Consider the following 21,937-nt stretch of genomic DNA (forward strand, 5'->3'; position numbering starts at 1 on the left):
AGGATCTGCTGAGCATTCGTGATAACAGAAGTGGCCATGAATTTGTTTTGCTAATGCTTCTCATGATGTTTGCAGGGAATGGGGGGAACGTCTGTCATCCAGTCCCTAACCAGGCAGGGAAAACAGACTCCCAGACCCCATGTTTTACACCAAAACCAAAACACAGACCCAGTGACACAGAAAGTGGTTGCTTCCCTCTGCTCAGCTGATGGCCTAAAACTAAGAACACCAATCGCTTAAATCAGTTTCTTTTGGCCTCTTCTTCCTTCTCTCACCTGAGCACGGGAGGCATAGAACTGTTGGAAAGAGCACCAGACTTTGAGTCCAGGGCCTGACTCCTGCAACAGCCCCAGGGAGCTCCAGGAAAGTCCTAGCCTCTCTGAGCGCTGTCTCTAAAGTCTATGAAAGTGAGGTTGTTTGTTCAGGAGATTCCTGGAGGCTTCTCCAAATTCTAACATTGAGGTGCCATGACTGGCTGCATATAACCAAGTGTCTGAGACACTCTTTAATTCCCCATCCTTCCCTGTGTCTGAGCTGCAAGTCCGAAGAAAGGGTTCCGCAGTCTCCAGCGTCTTTGTCCTGTTCATTCTGTTCTCCTCTTCTGTTTCCTTTCTGCGCCCTGCCCTCTCTGAGGTAGGGAGGGAAGGTGAAGCCTGGTATCTGTTTTAAGCAGAAGAGTGGAGCATCATGTTCAAACTCATGTAGGAATTGCTAAAAAAAACAACAGCAAAACAAAACAAAACTCCTGACTTGAAGTGTTGTCTCCTGATCCAGTGCCCAGGGCCCCTCTTCTGGCCTTTGCTGCCTCTGGATTCGTGAGGAAGCATAGTGGAGAGAAATGGGTTGACCAAATACCTGCCTCACTGGAAAACATTTAATTCTCAGTCAATGTCAAGGTTAATCTGAGCCTTTTTTTTTTTTTCCCCCTCTCCTAAAGGCTCCAAGGAAGGGTATAGATGGTTGGATCCTGATTTCAATCTGCTTACTTTAATAACATCTAGGGCCATGTGCCTGCTGCCTTCCTGCCAGAATTAGAGAAAGGGGAAACTTCCAAAACTAAGATGCCTTCTTCTCTGCCCCCTCAGACCTATGACACCTCCTTAACAGGGACATCTCCTAAAGAACAGGAAATGGCGCCTGTCTCATATCTCCAAGCTGATTTATAACGTCAGCCCTGGACGCTCAGCAAACTGCTATCAGGCTCTGAAAAGAGAAGACATGGGGAATTTATACTTTTTGGGTCTTGCTCTGTTTAAATTGAAAAGAAAAAGGTTACAGCTCTTACTTAAATCCTGTATTCTTACAAGCTCCCTTTCTGAATTTCGCTTCCCCCCAAACATCTCTCATTTTTCCCCTAGTCTTTGTGGGAAGGCTTTTGTGGAAAAGCTCAGGGAAAAAAGTTGTCCGGCAGTATCAGTAAATGGCCAACCCATTTCAGAGAATCTTAGATCTGGCAAGGAGTTCCAAGTTCCTCTCCCCAGACTTCTCGTGCAGTGCACAAGAGATCTGAGGCCTAGGGCCACCCACGATCTTACCACTTCACACAGCAAGTTAGTTGTTAGTTGCCTTAGATCTCCTGACTCCCCAGTGTTCTATCTACCAGTGCCTGTAAGGTGTGACAGATACCTACTGTGTGCATAAGTAGCATGTAGTGGTAAGGCTGCAAAATGATCAAAAGTGGTCCCTGTCCTTGAGTGCTGTGTTTGAAGAGATGGACCATGCCCCCAGAAATGGTAACTAACAAGACAAAGTGCAGATACTCAATGCCAAGTGTGAGATGTAGGCAGGTGATGAGGGAAAGACCATCATAGCAGGGGTGACCATGGGAGTTCTTAGAGTTCTTAGAGGAAGGCCATCATAGCAGGGAAGACCATGGGGCTAGTTTTGAAGAAAGGGTAAGATTTAGACAAACCAAGGAGTGGGAAGGGAATCCTAGATAGAATGGATGGTGTGAACAAAGATTGGGACGTAGGATATTTGCAGTGTTTCAAGGAGCAATGAATGGACTGCTATGGCTTGATTAGGTTTCTGGTTTCCATAAGGAAATAATAGGAGATGAATTTGGAGAGGCAGGTTGAGGGTATTGAATGGACCCTATCCTGAAGGCAGTGGGGAGCCATCGAAGGTTGTGGAGCAGACAGAGAAGCTTACATAGTATTCTGGAAGGTTAATGTGATTGATTTGGGACAGGTGAACGGGAGACCAGGAGGAAGCTCAACTGGGCTTTTTCCAGGGACAGAAAATAGGAAAGGCAGTTTTGAGATCAAACATTCTATCCTTTCCATGTTTTTTCCCCCCTCCTCTTATGCATACATTTGACACTCAACAAGTGCTGGACACATTATTTATGAACTCTAATAAGGCCTTTTCCATACATGCTCAGGATGTTATTTTTCAGACTGATGGATTCAGGGAATCCTAATAGAAAAGTTTTTTTCAAATTTTTGGATGCTTGGGTTTTGTTTTCATATGTGGCTAACAGGAAGGAGAGGGATGAATTTAGAGCTGATAAAGTGACAGCTTATTCTATAAAACAGAGGTTTCTGTTTTTGAAACCAAATATGGGTTCACCATATGCAGGAAGGTTTCTAACTTGTAAATTGAAGGAAAATTCATTTAAATAGTGGATATTTTACTGGGTTTGGTCTGTTTAAATCCAGAGAAATCCTTTTTGCTCTCTTTCCTCCAAAACCATTTACAATAGCTGTCTTTACTGAGGATTCCCTAAGTGCTGGGTGCTGTGCCCTGTGCTGTTCATGCTTTCTGTCGCTGTTTCCAGGCCTTGTGAGTAAGTGGCCACCCAGGGTCACGAAGCTTGTAAGAGGGGAACCTAGGATTTGGCTCCAAAACCATTGCTTCCCACCTGTTCCCATCATCCCAGCATTAGACTAAGACTGGTAAAGACCTGCCCCCTCCCCCAAATACATTTAGGGCCTCTATTCCCAAGTGAAAGATGAAGCCATGGTGTCTCTTAATACGGATGAGGGTTTATGTTCACCTGATCTTCTCTTGATTGTCCTGTGAGTCCAGAATTTACATAGTGAAAGAGGCCCAGCATTGGTTTTAAATGTGTCAGGCTGATGTTCTAGCTCACTGGGCATTGCTGTGTCATTGCTGGTGATTGAATACCAACAGTTAACAGTAGGGCTGGGCCTAAATGGAGAGGCATTTTCTTGTCCACAGAGGCCAAGGTAACCCATCCTGGTGGAAAGGTGATTCATCTGACATGGGCAGCTGTCAGACAAGAGGAAAAATACCAACTGGAGAGCTTTGGGTGGCTTTATGTTCTTTCTAGGGGATGAGTGAGGCTTTGCTGTTGCCTTGGCAACTATAGGATAAGTCCCAGTGGATAAGGTTGCAGGCCTGTGCAGTCATTCCTAGGTGGTGGGCTCCAGTCTGCTCCTCAGTCTGCACCAGGATGATGCATCCTCTAGGATATGGTACTCCTTTGTAGTCAGTGACAGAAGAATCAAAATGGGTTTTTTTTTTCCTTGTAATTAAAACAATCCTACTCTCAGAACTGCTTGCTGCTGTATGGGCTGCTCCAAACCCAATGTGTATAGTTGGTTAATAATGATTTTCCTCTCTTATGATTGAGGATCTTCCTGGTATTTTTAACACCAGCCAGGAGTGTAGGTCACAAGGCCCTTTACAGCCCAGTGGTAAACATAGGTGATGGGATGAAATATTGTTATTAGCAGTCATAAATATCTTTGGCTTCTTGTTAACCCAGAGCAGCTGCTTTTAATCCTGAGTGCTGGCTCAGGTCATGGGTGCCTCTGACATAAACCCCACTGGAGTCTGATACTGTTATTTCTGATTGGAATGTTCTAGGTTTAGCATTCCTTCAGTCCAGCTGTGATAAACTGTTGCTTTCAGCTCCTGTTCTGTTTCTAATTTGATTGGAAGTTTTTATTTGGTCTATTTAATATAGTTGAAGGGTAAACAGCATATGAAGCACTAAACTTCTATAAAGAAGTATTTTCCCAGACTCAGATTTACTTCTCTAGTCCAAAGGAGGAAGCTGGCCAAGCCAGAGGCTTTTCTCCTTTCCTTTCTTTTCTTTTCTTTTCTTTTCTTTTCTTTTCTTTTCTTTTCTTTTTTCTTTTCTTTTTTCTTTTTTCTTTTTTCTTTTTTCCTTTCCTTTCTTTTCTTTTTTCTTTTTTCTTTCTTTTTTCTTTTTTCTTTTCTTTTCTCCCCTTCCCCTTCCCCTTTTCTTTCCTTTCCTTTCCTTTCCTGCCAGTGCAGGTGAGAGGAAGAAGGATCTGATCTAGAATCTTCTCAAGTCATTGGGCCCATCCTAGAGATCACTGTATTGAGCAGAGCTAAAACCCAGCCTCGGGAGTGGCATCCGTCACTTCACATGGTATTCCTTGTATAATGCTCCACGCAGTGGATTTATTTTGGAATTTTCTGTCAGGTTGTTCTTTCTGAAGAACCGAAGGAAACTTGTCCTGCCTGCTAAAAGCCTTGGATTGCAAAAGACTCGAGAAAAATTGATGGCCCAGTCACATTAACTGTTAGGTTTTATGGTTGCACATTTGTTCCTTCTTGTTCTTTGCTCTGATTTATTTTGCATTTAATAGTGCATTTTGTTAAGTGCAAATATTTTGCATTTTAATAGTCATCGTTTGAGGGGATGTGAAGTATAAATAATTACCGTTTTGTTTTTGTTTTTCGGTTTTTTTGTGTGTTTGCTTGTTTTGGAGTTTCACCCTTTGCCCTGGGCTCTCCAGGGAGGTCTTGAACCTGTGGAGGCCTCTGGCATGCTCACCCTCTGAGTGTTCGTTTGCACTGGGAGGCCCGTGTCCTGGTAGGACCCAGATTTTCCAATAAGGGGCAGTGAGGGAACAAGGCTTTGGGCACCGGCTGCGTCTTTAAGTTGCAGGTTTGTCTTGAACTCCCGGTCTGGGTTCAGCACTGCATGGCCCCTTGGTGGTCCTCAAGTCCCTCCCTGGCACTGTCTGCCTCACTCCTCTGTGGAAGTTCCCGCCAGAATGCTCTCTCCTTGTGGGATTTGCCCTTCATTGAGAGACCGGGGTTTTCCCACATGTGCTAAGAGGGAGAAAAGGAGTGAATGATTTTTAGCCAGAAAGCCTGGGTGAGAATCCCAAAACTGCTTCTGAAGTTCCTGAACCTCCCACCTGGAAAATGGGGTGATAATATCTGCCTCACAGAGTGCTAGGAGGATTGAAGGGCCCAAACATGCCCAGGACACTTGCAGTTGCCCCACCGCGCCTATCACCGGGGGCTTTTGCTTTTTGGTATGTCCCTGCTCGGTCCTCAGGCCTGGAGCACAGCTGTAGCAGTCACCACCTACCCCCTAAAAGCAGATGCTGTAAACAGCTGCAGTGAGACCTCTGCCTCTGCTCTGCTGGCCTATTACTGTCTTTTGGTACTTTTTGGCCTTGTATCTCACAGCAACTGTTAACCTGCAGTTCTTCCTTAACGCACACTTTGGGAAAATAATTTTCCTTTCCTTCCCTCCCTCACTCTCTTCCTTCCATGCCTCTGAGCTACAGGCGCCTGCCTCCCCTAAGTCCTGCATTATGCTCTCTCAGAGGCTCAGAGAACGGTCTCTCCTACTCCATGCTTCCCCCGGCACCAGGCCTGCATCCTGTCCCTCCCCGTACACGGTCAGTCTCCCTGTCCAGCTCCCTTCTCGTTACTGTCCAGCATCTAGAATTTTCCTCTCCTCCATGATTCTCACCCTTGCCTGCTGATAGGTTTGGGGCCCCTCTGTGGCAGTCCTCTTTGGGGAACCTCATGTCCCCAGCCCTCCAGTTATAGGTGACTCTTGTCACCACTGGAGTTCAAGGAGAGGTATTGACCCACCTCTTCATGCCCGGCACCTTCCCTTCCCAGTTTTTGTGCTTGGGTTCCCCCCTCTGCTGAGCCTTCCAGAGTGGACTTTTTGTCCTGCTCAGGTACTCTTTCCTGGGCTTCCTTATGCCTGACCTTCCTCAATCCTCAGCCTTCTTGGCTTTGGGGACAGGGCTGTGCCCTGGTTTCCTCCCGGCCTCCCCTAATGGAGTTGGGGGAGCATGCTCCCCAGGGCACATTTCTGGGTCCTCATCATACAGTTCACCTTGGGGGTCTCATCAGTCCCACGGTTTCAGCTGGTGTCACCCAGTCTCCGTGCCTGTGTCCACAGCCTCTCCTGGGCTCCAGGGGCCGATGGGGCTATTAACAGGACCTACCTCCTCCAGAGGGGTGAGGACAAAATGAGACAGCACTGTAAAGATGCTCAAGATTTCCTTTAGTGAGTGCAGTCTCCATGCTTGCTCCTGTCACCTGTTTTGACGGGCCCTATGTGACTGCTCCCTGTCCCCCATCTCTTAACCTGCTTGTCCCCTGTCCCTGCGTGTCCAATTCCTCCAGCAGCCCGTCCTGTTTTCCACCTGCCACTCTGACTCACCAGTGGCCCTGATTTGGCAAGCTCTATTCCCTCTCCTGCTCCCCTCAGACCTCTCAGGTAGGTTGCCGCTGAGGGTCTCTTTCCCCGGTCCTGTGAGCTTGGGCTGTGACTTCTGCCATGTGCTGCATATACAGGACTGGTTCCTTTGTCCCCCGCATGGCTATACTGAGGGCAGGTCCTGCGTTGGTCTTAAGCGTCCTGGGGCTGATTGTGTAGTGTATCCTGACCCATCCCATCATCCTAAGACCCGCTGTCCCCCAGCAGGCAAGCTGGTGTGTTCACAGACACACGCTCACTGGCACCTGACAGGGCAAAGCCTTTTCCGGGGACACTCCTCAGAGTCCAGAGAGATGGGGTGACTCCTCTTTGGCAGGGATGGGGGCAGGGGCCTCTGGCTTCCTCAGGAGAGCCACACAGCACCCCAGAGGGTGGCAGAGCCACCAAAATGTGCTTTCACTGTACATTGCTTTTGGCCACTTCGAAGGGCCTTCACAGGCTGTTTTGTTCGAGTGCCTTGTTGTAGAGACGAGTCTGCCTCCCAAAGGTGAGGCGCCTCAGGTCACACGCAAGTGAACCCGGAGCCAGAAGAGCCAGGCGGCCACTGCTCGTCTGTGTAATTACTTCCCATCACAGTGACAGTTTAACCGCGTTCTCAGTGGAGTCCTGGCCTCTGCCCAGGGGCGTGAACACGACGCTTCCTCCCGGGAGGCACATTGCAGTCCCGTGGCCCGGCCGTGCTGACACTTCCGTGCGTGGTGTGGTGTGTGCAAAGGCCCCGCTCCGAGTGGGCTGTGAGCCCGCATTCATTAGCTGTGGACTTTGTGCTCTTGTGGCAGTTACGGGAATATTCCGGCACCTTTATAGCATGTGATTCTCAAGGGCTCTGGGGCCATGCAGGGAGGGAGCCAGGTCACGGGGCAGAATTCTCCATGCTCTGCCTGCTGACCCTTTGCATTGCTGGCATTTTCCCCCTACTGCATGCAAGGATGACCTAAGGAGACTGCCTTCTCCCCTTGGGTTTTACAAGACAGCTGTATGCGAACCCTAGATCCATTTGAAGCCTTTTCAGCATGTTGGTCCAGAGAGCCAGGGCAGGTGGAGTCGTGGGCTGTGAGTAGGTTTGATCTGGGTTCTAGTCCTGCTATCTCCGGTCACATGTATAACTGCCCTGGGCATCAGTGTCTCCTGTTGTAAAATTCTGAACCCTGCTGACTTAGAAGCCTGCCAGTCAGAAATGCAAGAATGTGAATGTTTTTTGTTTTGACTGCACGGATACCCCCTCATCTGTGGGCAGAGTCCCAGCCTCCTCTGTGTCCAGGCCCTGCCTATCGCCTGCCTTATTCCTTGGCACTCCCTGTCACCCACTCCAGGCCAGACATACCATACGCACAGTGCAGGGACTGTGGGAGAAGGGAGGAGATGCAAGTGTGGCCCAACAGGGTCGTGTCTCCTGTTACTCCCGGGACCCCCGGGTCTTGCTTTCCAGGCAGATGGGGGGGGGGGAGGGGTGAGCTTTTCTTTTCCTCAGGTGCTTGTGCAGGTGATGAAAATCCCAGTGGAGGCCAGCCTGGTGAGATTGTTAGAGATGCTCCCCAGGTATCCAGGCACTCCCGTGTGTACACCTCTTACCCAGGCTGAACCCCCACCTTATAGGGGAGGGGGTGGGTTTTATTTCCCCTGTCAGTTCTCCTGGCCTCTTCAGGCTGCCCTCTGCTGGACAGTCCTGGGAACAGGGTCTGGGGCCTCTGCCTCTGGTGCTTGATTCACTGCTGCCTAAAGCCCGCTGGGAATGGGAAACAGAGACAGGCGATAGGACTTCTTTCTGGGTGCTGCTCAGCTAGCCTCATTTTCTCTTAATACAGAAGAAATCCTCGGTAGTATTTAGGCTTTGCCAGGTCACCTGGAGCTGCCCAGTATTCTTGCTGACTTTTGTTTGTGGCACACGAAGGGAGAAATCTAGCAGCCTCTTAGGTATGCTAACTGTAGTAGAACCCTTTTCTGAACTTTGAACTTGTAATGCAGCAGTCAGGAACTCATATGGATACTACTGCCCCCCGTTACTAGTTCTGTAGGTCTTGGTCAGGTTGGATCACTGACTCATCCGCTTTGCCTGGACTCGGTTTTAGCATCGTAAGTCCTGTGTCCTGAGAACATCCTCGGTCCTGGGCGAGCTAGCTGGAGTGGTTGGTCTCCAGACAAATTCATGAGCTTCTCTAAGCCCCGGTGCCCCGAGCAGAGATAGTACTGCCTACTTCCTGGGGGTGTTGTGGGGACGTAACAGGCTAGTGCTTGTGGAGTGCTAAGCAGGTGTACCAGTTTTCTAGCGCTGCTGTAACAAAATGCCCCCAGTGGGGTGGCCTAGAACAACACAAATGTGTTATTTCACAGTCCTGGAGCCCAAAAGTCTGAAATCAAAGTGTCAGCAGAACCATACTCCCCTTGGGCCTGTAGAGACGCTCCATTGCTTCTTCCTAGCTTCCGGCAGTTTTCTGGCCCTTAGGCATTCCTTGACGATAGATGTCTCCCTCCAATCCTCTCTCTCCACGTGGCACTCTCCCTGTGTCTCTCTTCACATGGCCATCTTTTCCGGCTGCATATCTGTCCCTTTGTCCAGAGTTCCCCTTTTTATAAGGCCACTAGTCATGTGGATTAGGGCCCACCCTAATGACCTCATTTGAGCTTGGTTACCTCTGTAGAAAACCTATTTCCAAATAAGGTCATATCTTAGATACAAGGAGTCTGTATCTTTTTTGGGGGGGGGGAGGGGGGGGACATAATTCAGTCCATAGCAGCAGGGTTTGCTCTGACCATTACTGCCTTTTGTGTCATTATCTTTGCAATCATCACGAAACCAAGAGTATCTGCGAAACAGCTCCTGCCCCCAAGAGGAGATGACCTGATGAAGAGGAGCTGGCTTGGCAGTTAGAATTTGGTACCCGGGAACCATTTGAGCCTGAAGGATCTAGAGACAGCGTGTCTCACTGCTGGCTTTGTTCTGCTTGGTGCAGATGGAGCAGATGAGGGGCGAGTTACTCCAGGAGAGAGCTGTCAAGCAGGACTTAGAGTGTGACAAGATTTCCCTGGAGAGACAGGTGAGGCTGGCTTTGGACTAGACCACCCCCCCCACCCCCAACAGGGTCGTCTTTGCGTGGCATCCAAAGAACTCTGGGACATAACCCGCCCGAGAGGTGGAGGTGTTCCCAAGGTCTTTTCCAGAGAGGTTTTCCCAATGATATTAAATCTGCTTGGAGGTTGAGCAGCTTGGGGAGGAGAAATTGCAGGTGGTGTCTTCTGGATCCTAAGAGGGCTAAATTTTAACGCAAAAGAAATGAAAAAGCCATGAGTTGCTCAAAGCTTACTTGAATCATTTCTCTTACATGCCATTGACGTAAATTCTTCACTGAATACTATGTATGTTATTGGCGGAGGAGCCTATTTTTCCTGCCTCCTCCACCCCCAATAGGTTTGACAGAAGAGAAGGCCACGCCTCTTGCCTGACATCTAGGAGTCCTAGGATGGCCAAAGATTTCACTTGGGCTCCTAAGGGCATATGGTAGAACCTCTTCTCTCGGCCTGCCAGGAGCTGAGTGCTCTTGTTTCCCTGGAGACATTGCTGGCTTCCCTAGGTCCCCTGGGGCCATGCACCCTGTCACAAAAGGCAGCCTTATCACAGTTGCCCACCAAATGCTGGCTCCACCCCATAAACCTGCACAGAGAGTGCGGCAGACACACACCCCTCACAGCACCCCCGTCTGATTCTAGAACAAAGACTTAAAGAGCCGGATTATCCACCTGGAAGGTTCCTACAGGTCCAGCAAAGAGGGGCTGGTGGTACAGATGGAGGCCAGGATCGCTGAGCTGGAGGACCGTCTGGAGAGTGAGGAGAGGTGAGCCCCACCAGGACCAGCTGCGGTGCAGAGGCTTGGCACGTAGGGGTGGTCACACTGCAGAGTGCTTTCCTATTTGTGTCTCTTGTCCTCATGAGCCTTCACGTGAGGAGGGTAGAGCAGGTACAGTGGATGAGAAAACCGAGACCCGTCCCAGTGAGTGCTTGAGGAAGGTGACCAGGCTGAATATACATCAGCAGGACGACAGCACAGGAAGCCTACTCCTGAGTCCCCGGCTTCCCCACCATGCGGCTGCCCCTGTCCCCACCCCTTAGCAGACCACGCTGCCTCATAAGCTACTGAGGTTGAGCTGGTTTAGAGGCAGGAGGTTGACTCTGCCCCGGGGGTCAGAGGTATTGGAGCAGAGGGCAAGTGCCATCTCAGAGATTGGCGGGACCCCCACAGTGGATGGGAGGCATTGGGATGAGAGGGCCACGCTCATTTCCAGCAGATTCTCTGCAGCTAGCTCTAAGGTCACAGCCTGGGGGCCAGCACCAGGGTTGAGCTTTACTGGCCTCCGTTCTCACTCTTGGCCCCTCACCTTCCTGGAAGGGGTGAGGTGCGTGTGCATATGGCACTGTGCACTATCTGTTTTTCAGTAGGACTTTGGGGCTGGGCTGGAGCAGCCTGAGATCTGTAATGCTCACACCCTGGCAGTCAGGGACCCTCTGCTGTAAAAGTAGAGTCTGGGACTGGAAGAACTCAGGGCAGCTCCAGTCCCAGCTCTGCCTGTTGCTGACTCTGTGGTTTTAGGCGGGTCACTCCCCTTCGTAGGGCACCCTTTCCCTCCCCTGTCCAGGAACAGCCCCTTCATCCCATACTGTCGTGTTCTCCCACCCTAACCATCACGTTGACCAGGCTGCCTGGCTGGAGCTTCCCCTCCTCCGCAGACTGCCCTGGGCCTCCTGAGGGGCTGAGATGAGAGGGTCTCATTCTCTCTCCCCCACCTTTCCAGGGAGCGGGCCAGCCTCCAGCTCAGCAACCGACGGCTGGAGCGGAAGGTGAAGGAGCTGGTGATGCAGGTGGACGATGAGCACCTGTCCCTGACTGATCAGAAGGACCAGGTGAGGGACCCTCATTCCCAGATGGGATTTTACACCCCAGGTAGGAGGGCGATGGAGTTGTGGAGGCTGAGTCCCTTCTTCCCCTCACCCCAGGCACATCGTAGAACAGTGTGGCCTTTGTAGCCTACTTCAGTAGGGGGTTCAGTAAGCCCTAGCCCCTGAGCTGAGACTGGTTGCTCCCTTTGCCATCTCTCGGTCTCTTGGGGAGACGGTGGCTGGATTGCTGGCCTGTCTGTGCTGGACTCTTCTCTTTCCCGGCTGGACTGGGCGACCAACTAGCACCCAACCTGCCCTCTCTCCCAATGCAGCTGAGTTTGCGCTTGAAAGCAATGAAGCGACAGGTGGAGGAGGCTGAGGAGGAAATTGACAGACTAGAAAGTTCCAAAAAGAAGCTGCAGAGGGAGCTGGAGGAACAGATGGATGTCAACGAGCAGCTGCAGGGACAGCTCAATTCCATGAAGAAGGACCTAAGGTGGGTGAGCGTGGTGGCGCCTTGGGGACCGTGATTCCTCTGACATTTGAGGAGAACTTGGCGCTTTCACTCCTGGTGTCTGAAGCCAGTTCCTTGTTGTCGCCTTGAGGGGTCATCCCATCCTAGAGAGTGGCTGCATCCGCTTGGGTCACCCCATCTGTTCATTCAGGTCTCATATGTGTCATCCCCAAGCCAGTCTCCTGATGTCAGCTGGGCACTTCATCCCTCTTAGCCATAAGGGGTAACCAAGGCTCAAAGCAGGAGGCCCAGCTCATACCACCATGGAGAAGGCAGCTCTTAGGCCAGCCCTTAGGACTCCTGCTTGTAGGGAAAAATAAGATAAGGTTTGGGTTCTTATCCTCATGAAGACTAGACTATCTCAGGAGAGAGCTGTTTCTAAAGCTCCCCTGCTGTGATAAGGGGACTGGGGGTGGGGGTCACTTTACCTGCCCCAGGGTCACTGGGGTGCAGGGTGAGATTAGATTCATGTTCATCCATAGAGCTAAGCCTTTCTCAGAGGCTGACTATGCTGATGGCATAGGTGGTTCTCTTGTAAACGGACAGAAGACCCCAGCCCATTAAGAATCCTGTAAACAGGGCCTTTCTATCAAGAACCTGACCCCAGGGCTGACATTAGGGTGCACCATTTAAGGGGGAACCAAAAATCTCAGTAATCAAGATAGATAATTAATGAAATATTATAAAAAATAAATGCCAACAGCCCATGGTAAACAAGATACCCAAAATTTAAGATGGGATCAACAACGGGGGCATCTGAGCGGCTCAGTCGGTTAAGCTTCCAACTTTGACTCATGTCATGATCTCATGGTCCGTCGGTTCGAGCCCCGTGTCAGGTTCTGTGCTGACAGCTCAGAGCCTGGAGCCTGGTTCGGATTCTGTGTCTCCCTCTCTCTCTATCCCTCCCCCACTTGTGCTCTGTCTCTCTGTCTCTCTGTCTCTCTGTCTCTCTCTCTCTCTCTCTCTCTCTCTCTCTCTCAATAAATAAATAAATAAATAAATAAATAAATAAATAAATATTTTTAAAAAATTTAAAAAAAAGGGGGGGGGGGGTGGATCAACAACAGCACCCTGACGAGACATATCGTAGTTTGAGGCAAAAGGAAAAATCAGTACTACCCAACTTGTCCCAGCCCTGCCCAGCCCTTCCTATCAACACCAGCCTGCCACGGGCAGTTTGCTCCCTGCTGCTGAAGGAACTGTCAGGTGCACACTAGCCCATGGGCTTCTCTGCCAGACAGTGGGGTGGACAGACAGGAACCCAAGACCCTTCCTTCATCCCCTGAACAGAGATGAACTGCAGCCCAGGGCCTGGAAACATGCCCCCTCTTCTTTCAGCAGACTAAAGAAGCTGCCGAGCAAGGTGCTGGACGACACGGACGATGATGACCTCAGCACGGACGGGGGGAGCCTCCACGAGGCGCCGCTGAGCCACACTTTTCCCAAGGACAGCACTGCCATCAGCCAGATCTGAGTCCCCTTCCAGGGCTGTGGAGGTGGCCCGTCATGCCTCGCGGAGACCCTCAGCCAGCCTCCTGCAGCGGGGACCTGCAGCTAGCTGCGCACGCGCGGCTGGGAGTGGGAGCGGCAGCGCCCACGCGGAACAGAGACCCGGCGTCCCCTGGTCACAGGACAGGCTGATTCCTCCACGTCGCGGTCCTCCCAGAGTCTCTAAGGGGTAGCACGCCTCTCCCAGCTCAGGCAGGTGGCTACTGCAGCTTAAATGTTGACTCCAGAGGCAGAGGAGCCACCACTCATTGCAGGGTTTGGAGAATATGATTTGGCAGGCGGAAGCCCGGGTTCTGCACCGCCATCTGCTGGCACCGTTTGCAGTGCTGCTCCTGCCCCTCCTCCCTCCCCCACCAAGGAAAAGGGTCCAAAGTGCTAGTTATTATCTAACAGCAATTGTGCAGGGGAGAGAGAGGATGTATAAAGTGTACATATTTTAACCCAGATTCTCATGGACTGCTTCTGTTGCCTTGTGGAATATTACAGAGGCTTTGTAGGGTGGCTTGTTTGTAAACTCCACACCTCTAGCTTACTATTTTTTAAAACATGGAGCTATTAGATTTTTATTAAGACCTAGATGAGAGAGAGGGTAGAATACAGACTACTTTGGACATGAGAGTTGGAAAAAAGGAATTGTCGTGGTGTTAAGGGACAATTAATTCTGAGAAGAGAATTCAAGTGGTCCTAGTAAATAACTTATGGAGGGAGAGAAAGTCTGAGGATCACTTGTATCTGTGGCCCTGCTTACTTATTTTATCTAGAATTTTGTTGTCATTTCTGAACCCTGCTGAGACCAATTCCTGGTCACCAACTGCAATGTCTTTACCACAGTTGGGGTAGGGAGACTTTTAAGTAAGGCTTTTGGCAAGTGATGTAGTTTCTAGAGGGATGGGGTCTTACTGTCATTTCTTATTGGTTCTTTCCTCCCTCTGCCCACATCAGGCCTCCAAGTAGCCTCCTCTGCCTAGGGTTGCTTAGTGGGGAGTAGGACGGTGTGGGGACAAGGCTCCTGGACAACCATGTGAGGAAGAAAAGGTGGTGTCCAGTAAGGTCACGGGGAAGGGGAGGAGAGGAGGTAAGCAGGCATGTGTGGGTATGCGGAGGAAGGAAGAGAAGGAAGTTCTTGAAAGCTGGGGGGATGTGTAGACAAGGGGCAGATTGAGTCGGATTTCGAGTTTATGTCAGAAAAGCAAGGGAAAACATGAAAGTCAGAGAGGAGGTGTTTCTGTACAAACTGGAAGGCTCCTCCCAGCTTCCTGGGACAGAGGGACATTGGCCTGCACCAGGCATACTGTAATTGGGATTCACTGAGGTCTGTGGTGAGACCATGTTGCTGGGACAGCATTATAGGGAACATGGAATCAGGAATATGCAGTATCCCAGTACTTCGTCCTGGCTTTTCTAGTGTCACCTCCCACTTTGATTGTTCCCAGGTATGGCCAGAGGCCAAATCCAGTCACAGTTGGGCCCCTATAGGTGAGGGCCAGAGTGTAGAGCCAACAGCTCAGGAGGGCCACACCAGGGAGAGAACACTGTAAGATGTGTGTGTATGTACACACACACACATAGTGGGGCAGAGAGAATAGTGTTCAGTTGCTTTGACAGTGTCCCCAGGCATTCTAATAGATGGGAAGCCTGTGGACCAGAGAACTCTATGACAGTTACCAAGAGGAGCAGGGTGTTTCAATGTGCTACCTACCTGAGGTCACAGAGCCCACTGAGCAGGATTCAGAGTAATCAGTTGGGTTTAAGGGCAGGTGTCACCATCCCCTACCCCAGGATTCCCCCCTCCCCCACTCCAGTTGAGTCAAACCCTCTTCCACCTCTGTTGGCTTGGAGTGGTTCTTGCCTCTAATTACTTATTTGAGGTGTGGAGAGATTCTTCCCTTTAGCTACTCATTCATTGAGCAAATATTGGGCATCCATCATGTGTCAGGCACAGTCCTTGGCCCTGGGAATACAGCAGCAAATAAAGCAGACCAAAATCCCCTCCTGGAGTGCAGTTAGGGGAAAGAGGGTGATGACAACAGTCATATAAATGAACGCAGAGGCTGAGCCCCTCCCTACCTAGCCCTGGAGCTCCTCTGTGCTCTTGGGGACACAACAAGCCTGGTTCACTGGAATTCCCTTCGACCCTCAGTATATTCTTGGTTTCCCTGCTTCTTCCACCATCCTTAGAATTTGCCAAGAAGTCTGCCTAAAAATGCCTCAGCTCACTCATAACTGCAGGTGGAAGATGAGAAAGGCCGGAGATGCAAGAACTTTGGGGGCGAGTGTCCATCTTGGTTTGTGAGAAAGTCACTGTCTCTCTTTCTTGCCAGTTCCTTGTGGTAGCCATGAGTCTGGCTGCAAGAAGCAAAGGTGCCCATGAAAAGAGAACAGAGATCACCATTCAAAAGGGTTGAATCCTTACTGGAAAAGATGGGCCGCTGTAGATGTTAACAAACACATCACCCTACATAAGAATGGCTCTAGCAGTGAAGCATGTGGTGTAGTGGGCTGGGAACAACATTGGACTGGGACTTGAGAGGCGTTTTCAAGTCCTCGCTCTTCTTGCCCTGGTGACCTTGACAGGGGTGACCTTGATGGGGCCTGTGCTCCAGAGATTGCCTGGAATAAATGAGGACCATGGTGCAAGGTCCTTCCCAGCTCTGACATGCTATCATTTGATTTTATTATATACTCATTTTTTTCTGTTTGTTGCTTTAAGAACTAACCCTATTCAAGAATATTTTCTTTAGCTAGCTTAAAAAGAAAAAAATATTTTATTTAATAAACAAATACGTGGCCAAATGCAATGCCGAGGAGACAATCATCGTATATCTTTATAATTTTTTTTCCTGCTTCAGAGAGTCATTTGACAAAGGCAAGAGACTTATTCTGTCGGGCTACGGCTTTTGGGTATGTCTGATTGCTTTGGTTTGTCATGGGGAAGAGACGTTCGGGCACATCTACCTCCATGTGCGTGAACTGGATAAAGCAAGGTTGCCTTTCAATAAATGGTGTCACCCAGCAGGAATCTTGACTCTCCCATTATTTTGACTCCCTTGTTTGCTCCAGAGCTTGGCTCTTTGTCCACCAAGAAACAGCAAGGTGAATGGCTGGAAACTGCTTGAGGAAGTGGAACTTGTCATGCCTGGGACCCGTTTCTGAAATAAAAGGGTGGGTGTGGGTCAGTGATAAACACTGAGAGAATTAATATGCCTGCTGCTGGTGATGTGCTGAGACATCCAAACTGCCCACTTGCAGAACAAGGCAAAATGGGAAGTGTGTTAGTAACTGAGAATAAACAGATACTCCCTGTTTATTCCTTGTACCTAAACTAAAATGGGTTCTCCAACAATCAGCGTTTACACATGATCTCTCTTGATCGACAACAGGCTGACTGCAGGTACCAGGGTCCCCATTTTACAGGAAAGAATTACTTCTCCATGGAAGGGACCTATGTTGCTCATTCTTTGTCCTCACATACATCCTCTGCCCTGTTGCCTGAAGGCTGCCTCCTCCATGACCTATGGCCACCCTGTTCGGGGTCAGTCCATAGGAGCAGGTGGGGGTTGGGTATTCCCTGTTGTCACTCCATGCTTCATGTAACATTTTGGGCTGTGGCTCCTATGGAGACTCGTGACTCCAGCACCCACAGGACTTGGGTGACCATACCTCCCCTTTGTGCCTCTGGTCCTAAAGCTGGTCCTGGTTTCCTATTGCTATTCCTCTGGGTCCCTTGGCAGCCCTGGTGGGTTCCTGCAACATTGCCTACCCCCCTCCCCCACCTCAGTGCAGCTCTCCAGTGCAGCTCTTTACTGAATTCTTTGGTTCACTGCAGGTGGGTGCTGTGGCCTGTACAGAGCTGTGCCCACTGCCCTGTCGATTCCCCCAACAGTGTAAATAATCCTGCCCATCCAGCTATTCTGCAGCCCCTGACTCCTCTTATTCTGACTGAATGGAGCATCTCAGATATTAAATGAGATTCTCTAATTTTAATTAGTCCTCAAAGGCTTTGCATAAATTCTGTTTGCCTTTTTTTTTTTTTTTTTTTAAAGTAGGCTTCATGTTGAGCACAGAGCCCAACACAGGGCTTGAACTCATGCCCCTGTGAGATCAAGACCTGAGCTGAGATCAAGAGTCAGATGCTTAACCCACTGAGCCACCCAGGTGCCCCTGTGTTTTCCTTAAGGTCAGGTTTGTTGAGGTATCTATTTTTCATTTGTAGTAAAAGGTGCTCTTGTTAGTGTTACCTGCTTTTGAAACTGGATTTAGGCTCTTTCCTTGGACCCCCTGCCAGGGTCTCTTGGTGGGATCAGGAGACCCAAGGTGAGCCCAGAACCAAAGGGAAAAGTCCTTCCAGGCCTGAGGCACCCTCTTCCACATTCTTGGCATTTCTTCTTTGAACTTGATAGCAGCAGTGATCCCGTCTTTGTTAGTAGACAGTCATTAGCCAGAAAGTTTTTTTTTAATTTTTTCAAATTTCTGTTTATTTTCAAGAGAGCATGAGTGGGGGAAGGGCAGAGAGAGAGAGAGGGAGACACAGGATCTGAAGCAGGCTGTCAGCCCAGAACCCAGTGTGGGGCTTGAACTCACAAACTGTGAAATCATGACCTGAGCCGAAGTCGGACGCTTAACGGACTGAGCCACCCAGACACCACAAGCCAAGAAGTTTTCTATTCGAAATTTTCACATGATGGGGGAAATGACTTGACAGCAAGTTCCTGTTAGGGGCTAAATAGCCCTGAGGCAGAAGTCCCAGGCTTTGCGGAGGGATCAGCAATGACTTGACCGCATTCTCACACCTGTCAAATACCTGGCACTGAAAATCATTGTGGGCATTCACGCGTGTCTTCCTCCACAGGGCGAGATTTGAGTGTGTACCCCATGCCAGGCTTATCAGGGCTGGAAAAAATGTGCCAGTGCAGTTCCCAAAGGCATTCAACAATAATATCTACCCTGTGGGGGGAAGTTTGCAAGTTTCCCACTGTGCAGAATCCGGCTTGCCTTTACAACAGATTGTCAACAACTCCTTGGGGATGGGGAGCATGATTCCAGAGGTTTCCTGGGTAAGCAAAATTAAACAATTTTAAGAGCAAGGCAGAAACCTCATGAGGTAAGGAATCTGAGGCTCAGAGAAGCCTCAGATGTTTGGCTATAGCTCACCTGTGGAGCCAGTAGCCAGCCTGTGAGCAGAAGCTGCCGCCCTGGGTCAGGTGCTGCAGCAAATAAAAGGTTTAAGCCACAGTCAGGCACCTTCAGGAGCTTACAGTATAATAATAAAATGGTGATGATTAAGCTAAATGAAAATTATAATTATTCAGTCCTTCATACGTTTATGACATAGCAAATTTGTGTATTTTTCCCATGTCTAGTTGCTGGCCTTCCCAAGGACATGTGGGTGGAGGTGGAGTGCCACAAGTGGAGTCTGGGTCTCGTTCTGGGGCTCCCACTCTACCCCCAGGAATCTCTGCTGCCCCTCACCCACACTCACCACCCCAGGGGACAGAGGTCTTTCATGTGATCCTGTGTTAGGGACCCCTCAGGCCCCTGGATCTTTCCTTTTTCAGATACTCCCTCAGTTGTTGGTTTCTAGGCAGCTCAACCACTGGTGGCCTGCCCCCACTCTCAGCACGGCAGTCCTTTGGAGCCACAGATCTCATGGATGAGGTGAGTCACAGAGTTTTAGCTGCTCATCTGACTTCCTGTCTCTGGTGCCACTTGTTGTTGGGCTGCTGATCTCTTATTTTACCCTCAGTGGCCTCTTGCTACTTTGCTAACCTGACCTCTCTGTTCCCAGTCTGGGGTGGGATGGCTGCTCTAGGTGGTCACTGGGCCTCCCCACATTCTCACTGCATGAAAGGTGGTCTTTCAGGAACATCAGCAAGTCCTGGAATTTGGGTGGTTCTCAGCGAACACTTATCTTCCCAGCCCCCAGATTGCTCTCTGGGGAGATCCTTCTAGAGCAGTATTTAACAATAACCTCCATTGTGTACTATCCTTTCCTATTAGTCTTACATTCAAAACTGCACTTGCAGCCTGAAATCAGCAGATTGTTCTCAACAGAACACTGTCCACTGAGGTCACTAATAAAACCCCTCACCTCAGAGTAGCTCATTGAAGAACATCAGGTGGGTGGGCTGGAATCTGAAAACCCTGGGCTGCATAGCAGTGGGCTGCCTTCCTGGAGGTGATGGCATAGTCTCGCTTGGCTGGGAGGGGTGGTCCCAGGGGGAAAGCACTCTGGATCCTGGATCCCTGCAAGTGAGCAGAGGCCAAAGCATGTCTAGGGAAGGGGGAAGTCTGAGCAGAGCCAACTTCAGGACTTGGAGCCGTGTGCAGCAGCTAATCACTAAGGAAAGAGGTCCCTCCGCCCCAGCTGTCTCCAGGACTGGAAGGGCTCTGGCTGTTGAAGCCAGACGCCTGGTCACCTTAATCGGATGTATGAGCTGGGCATGGGGGTTGTGTGTGCTGGTCAAGGAAGCCGATAGACCTGCCTCCCCAGCCACACAACAGACAGAGCACGCCCCTTCAGGACGCCACAAAGGGAGTCTACAAATCTAATCAGTTTTGCCCTGTGGGTGATTCTTTCTTGGTTTTTTATTTTGTTTAAACTCCATTATAGTTAAGAGAGCCTGGCTGGCTCATTCGGAAGAGCAGGTGACTCTTGATCTCAGGGTCATGAATTTGAGCCCCACTTTAGGTATAGAGATTACTTCAATAAATCCATGAACTTAAAAAGATAATAATTCTCATGAAGAAAAATAATAGCATAGATTCCAGTATAGTTAACATACAGTGTTATGTTAGTGTCAGTGTATAGATTCAGCGATTCTGTACGTGGCTCACTGCTCATCGTAAGTGTTCTCTTACTTCCCATCACCTGTTTCACCCATTATTCCATCCCCCTTCCCTCTGGTAACCATCACTTTGTTCTCTACAGTTAAGAGTCTGTTTTTTTTTTTTTTTTTTGTCTCTTTTTCTCTTTGTTCATTTCTTTTGTTTCTTAAATTCTACATGTTAGTTAAATCATGGTATTTGTCTTTCTTTGACTTATTTTGTTTAGTATTACGATCTCTAGATTCATTCTTGTTCTTGCAAATGGCAAGAATTCATTCCTTTTTATGGCTAATATTCTATATATGTATATCTCACATCTTTATCCATTCATACTGATAGACACTTGAGCTGCTTCCATAATCTGGCTATTGTAAACAATGCTGCAATAAATGTAGGGGTGCATGTATCTTTTTAAATTGGTGTTATCATATTTTTCTAGTAAATCTCCAGTAGTGGAATTCCTGGATCATAGGGTAGTTCTGTTTTTAATTTTTCGCTGAACCTCCATACTGTCTTCTGCAATGCCTGCGCCAATTTGCATTCCCACCAATAGTTCATGAGGGTTCCTTTTTCTTCACATCCTTGTCAACACTTGTTGTTTCTTGTGTTTCTTGTTTTAGCCATTCTCACAGGTGTGAGATGAGCTCTCATTGTGGTTTTGATTTGCATTTCCCTGATGATGAGTGATGTTGAGCATCTTTTCATGGATCTGTTGGCCATCTGTATGTCTTCTCTGGAGAAATGTCTGTTCATGTCTTGTGCCCATTTTTAAGTTAGATTATCTGGGGGTATTTTGGTATTGAATTGTGTAAGTACTTTATATATTTTGAATACTAACCCTTTATTGGATATGTCATTTACAAATATCTTCTCCCATTCAGTAGATTGTCTTCTAATTTTGTTAATGTTTCCTTAGCTGTGCAGGAGCTTTTTATTTTGATCTAGTCTCAATAGTTTATTTTTTCTTTTGTTTCCCTTGTCTTAGGAAACATATCTAGAAAAATGTTGCTATGGCCAGTGTCAGAGAAGTTATTGCCTGTTCTCTCTACTAGGATTTGTATGGCTTCAGACCTCATATTTAGGCCTTATGCCATTTTAAGTTTATTTCATGTATGGTGAAAGAAAGGGGTCCAGTTTCATTCTTTTGCATGTTGCTGTCCAGTTTTCCCAACATCATGTGTTGAAGAGACTTTCCCTTTGCATATTGTTGCCTCCTTTGTCAAAGTTTAATTGACCATATATAACCATGGATTTATTTCTGGGCTCTTTATTCTTTTCTATTGATTTATGTGTCTTTTTTTTTTTTTTTTTTTTTTTTTTTTTTTTTTTTTTTTTTTTTTTTGTGCCAGAACCATGCTGTTTTGATTACTAAAGCTTTGGAATATAACTTGAAATCTGGAATTGTTATACCGCAAGTTTTGTTTTTCAAGATTGCTTTGGCTATTCTGGCTCTTTTGTGTTTCCATGCAAATTTTAGGACTGTTTGTTCTAGTTCTGTGAAAAATGCTCTTGATATTTTGATAGGAATTGAGTTAAATCGGTAGATTGCTTTGGGGAGTATGGACATTTTAATAATATTTGTTTCTTTCAATCCTTGAGTATAGAATATCTTTACATTCATTTGTCTTCAATTTTTTTCATCTGTGTTTTATAGTTTCTAGAGTACAAGTCTTTCACCTTCTTGGTTAAGTTTATTCCTAGGTATTGTTTTTGTTTCAATTTTAATGGGACTGTTTTCTTAATT

At 48.5% G+C, this 21,937-nt stretch overlaps 1 protein-coding gene across 5 annotated transcripts in view; it reads left to right on the forward strand.

The window, feature by feature from the left end:
* Positions 1 to 16,387, forward strand: part of CGNL1 (cingulin like 1) — a 119,467-nt gene extending 103,080 nt beyond the window's left edge. For 4 of the 5 annotated variants that reach the window (XM_040492808.1, XM_040492807.1, XM_040492805.1 and 1 more), the window contains 5 exons: positions 9,427 to 9,510; positions 10,181 to 10,305; positions 11,261 to 11,369; positions 11,678 to 11,841; positions 13,198 to 16,387. In XM_040492808.1, the coding sequence (XP_040348742.1) occupies positions 9,427 to 9,510; positions 10,181 to 10,305; positions 11,261 to 11,369; positions 11,678 to 11,841; positions 13,198 to 13,333 (618 nt within the window). In that variant the 3' untranslated portion in view covers positions 13,334 to 16,387. The remainder of the gene's footprint in view (positions 1 to 9,426; positions 9,511 to 10,180; positions 10,306 to 11,260; positions 11,370 to 11,677; positions 11,842 to 13,197) is intronic. The other variant, XM_040492806.1, reaches the window with a different exon arrangement.
* The last annotated feature ends 5,550 nt before the right edge of the window (positions 16,388 to 21,937 follow it).

The sequence above is a fragment of the Herpailurus yagouaroundi genome, unplaced genomic scaffold (assembly GCF_014898765.1).
Source record: "Herpailurus yagouaroundi ecotype Mexico unplaced genomic scaffold, PumYag 184, whole genome shotgun sequence".
Lineage (NCBI taxonomy): Eukaryota > Metazoa > Chordata > Mammalia > Carnivora > Felidae > Herpailurus > Herpailurus yagouaroundi.